This window comes from Orycteropus afer, unplaced genomic scaffold, assembly GCF_000298275.1.
Source record: "Orycteropus afer afer isolate SDZICR_OR568_19922 unplaced genomic scaffold, OryAfe1.0 scaffold00148, whole genome shotgun sequence".
Classification (NCBI taxonomy): Eukaryota; Metazoa; Chordata; class Mammalia; order Tubulidentata; family Orycteropodidae; genus Orycteropus; species Orycteropus afer.
The window spans coordinates 1,994,799-1,996,239 of NW_006921735.1; the positions used below are offsets into that span (position 1 = coordinate 1,994,799).

General features: G+C 34.8%; 1 protein-coding gene across 1 annotated transcript in view; it reads right to left on the reverse strand.

The window, feature by feature from the left end:
- The window catches only part of LOC103201376 (dystrophin-like), a 2,052,823-nt gene that overhangs the window by 1,692,409 nt on the left and 358,973 nt on the right, over positions 1-1,441 (reverse strand). Inside the window, exon 24 of the mRNA XM_042781676.1 lies at positions 1-152. Within this exon, the coding sequence (XP_042637610.1) occupies positions 1-152 (152 nt within the window). The remainder of the gene's footprint in view (positions 153-1,441) is intronic.

The window sequence follows — 1,441 nt, forward strand, 5'->3', positions numbered from 1 at the left end:
TGAGAAATGGCTGCAAAGCGATGGTTGAGCTTTGAGATTTTGGGCTCTACTATTTTCCTGCAGTGGTCGCCGCGGTTTGCCATTAAGTTTGCTGCTTGGTCACGTGTGGAGTCCACCTTTGGGCGTATGTCATTCATTTCAGCCTTTAAACGCTATATTCCGTGAGCAAGAGACAGAGCTTGATGTTAGTAATACATGGAAGTTGAGAGAGAAAGGGGAGAAAACATGCAGAAGGAAAAGAGAGAGAAGAAGAAAGCCAACTTCCATAAAATAGGAGCCAAGTGACAATGTGGGTCATCCCAGGAGAACAGGCCCCTGTCATTGTTTAACATTGAAATATGTTTATTTAAACCAGTGATGTATTCTGACACAGGACAAGGGTTGTTTGCCCTGCTCTATGTTGTCTGTGACAATTGTAACATTTTTTGTTTAGTAGTAGTCTTAGCTTTACTGGATTTCATAGCTGTGGAAAAACCTAAAAACACTATGTGCTCAGCAGGGAAGGTAGGTAAAGAAAACTTTTGTATTTTTTCCTGGTTCATTTCAATTCTCCTTTGTTTTGCCATATTGAATGTGATGAAGAATCTTGATATTCTAACTGATATGGACTCTGTGTCACACACAGATATACTCAAGTAGGTTCTGCTTGACCCAAGAGGTCATAGAGGCTATGCGATAAATAATTTAGTTCTTATTATTCCAAAGGCATTGAAGGGATTTAACTATAAGATGGCATTCCTGGGCTACACTTCAATTGAGAAGGAAGAGGCACAATGTAAAACCATATCAAAATAAGCTTCAGAAAATAGGGTAAATATATTTGGAAATAACCTGGAACATCTTTACAGTTTCTCATTAAACATGGAATTATAATAGCAATTACTTAAAAAAGGAAAAAAATTGTTTAGATAAAAACACATATATATTTGAATGTTCTTCAAATACCCACCCACTAGTCAAATTACATTAGGGAAAATTTCCAAAATGAAGAATAATTCATTGAAATGAAATTTCTTAAAATTCAACTCTTTCTATTTCATTGAGACAGGAGATGTCATTGAATAAAGCTAATACAATATCTGTAAGATATATTTGCATGTTTTAATTCCCACATTCTTTCAGAGGAACACTTTTTGGATGCATAAATTTACTTCCCTTTGAGAAAGAACACTTAGGATGTACTAATTATTACTTTCAGTACATAAAGAGAGAGCATGAAGCCATTTTTACTTTATGTACAGTCAAAAAGGTAAAATTCAGTTTTTATATAATCCCAGTATTATGACTAATTACTAGGATTTGGACCTTGCATAGGCAAAATGTCCAGATGATCAGGTTTTATGTAGTTACTCAGACTGTGAAGGATGGCAAGAAACCCATCTTTGTACCCAACATAAGAATGTAATAATTTAATTTGTCAAAATGTAATTTGGTTAGAGAT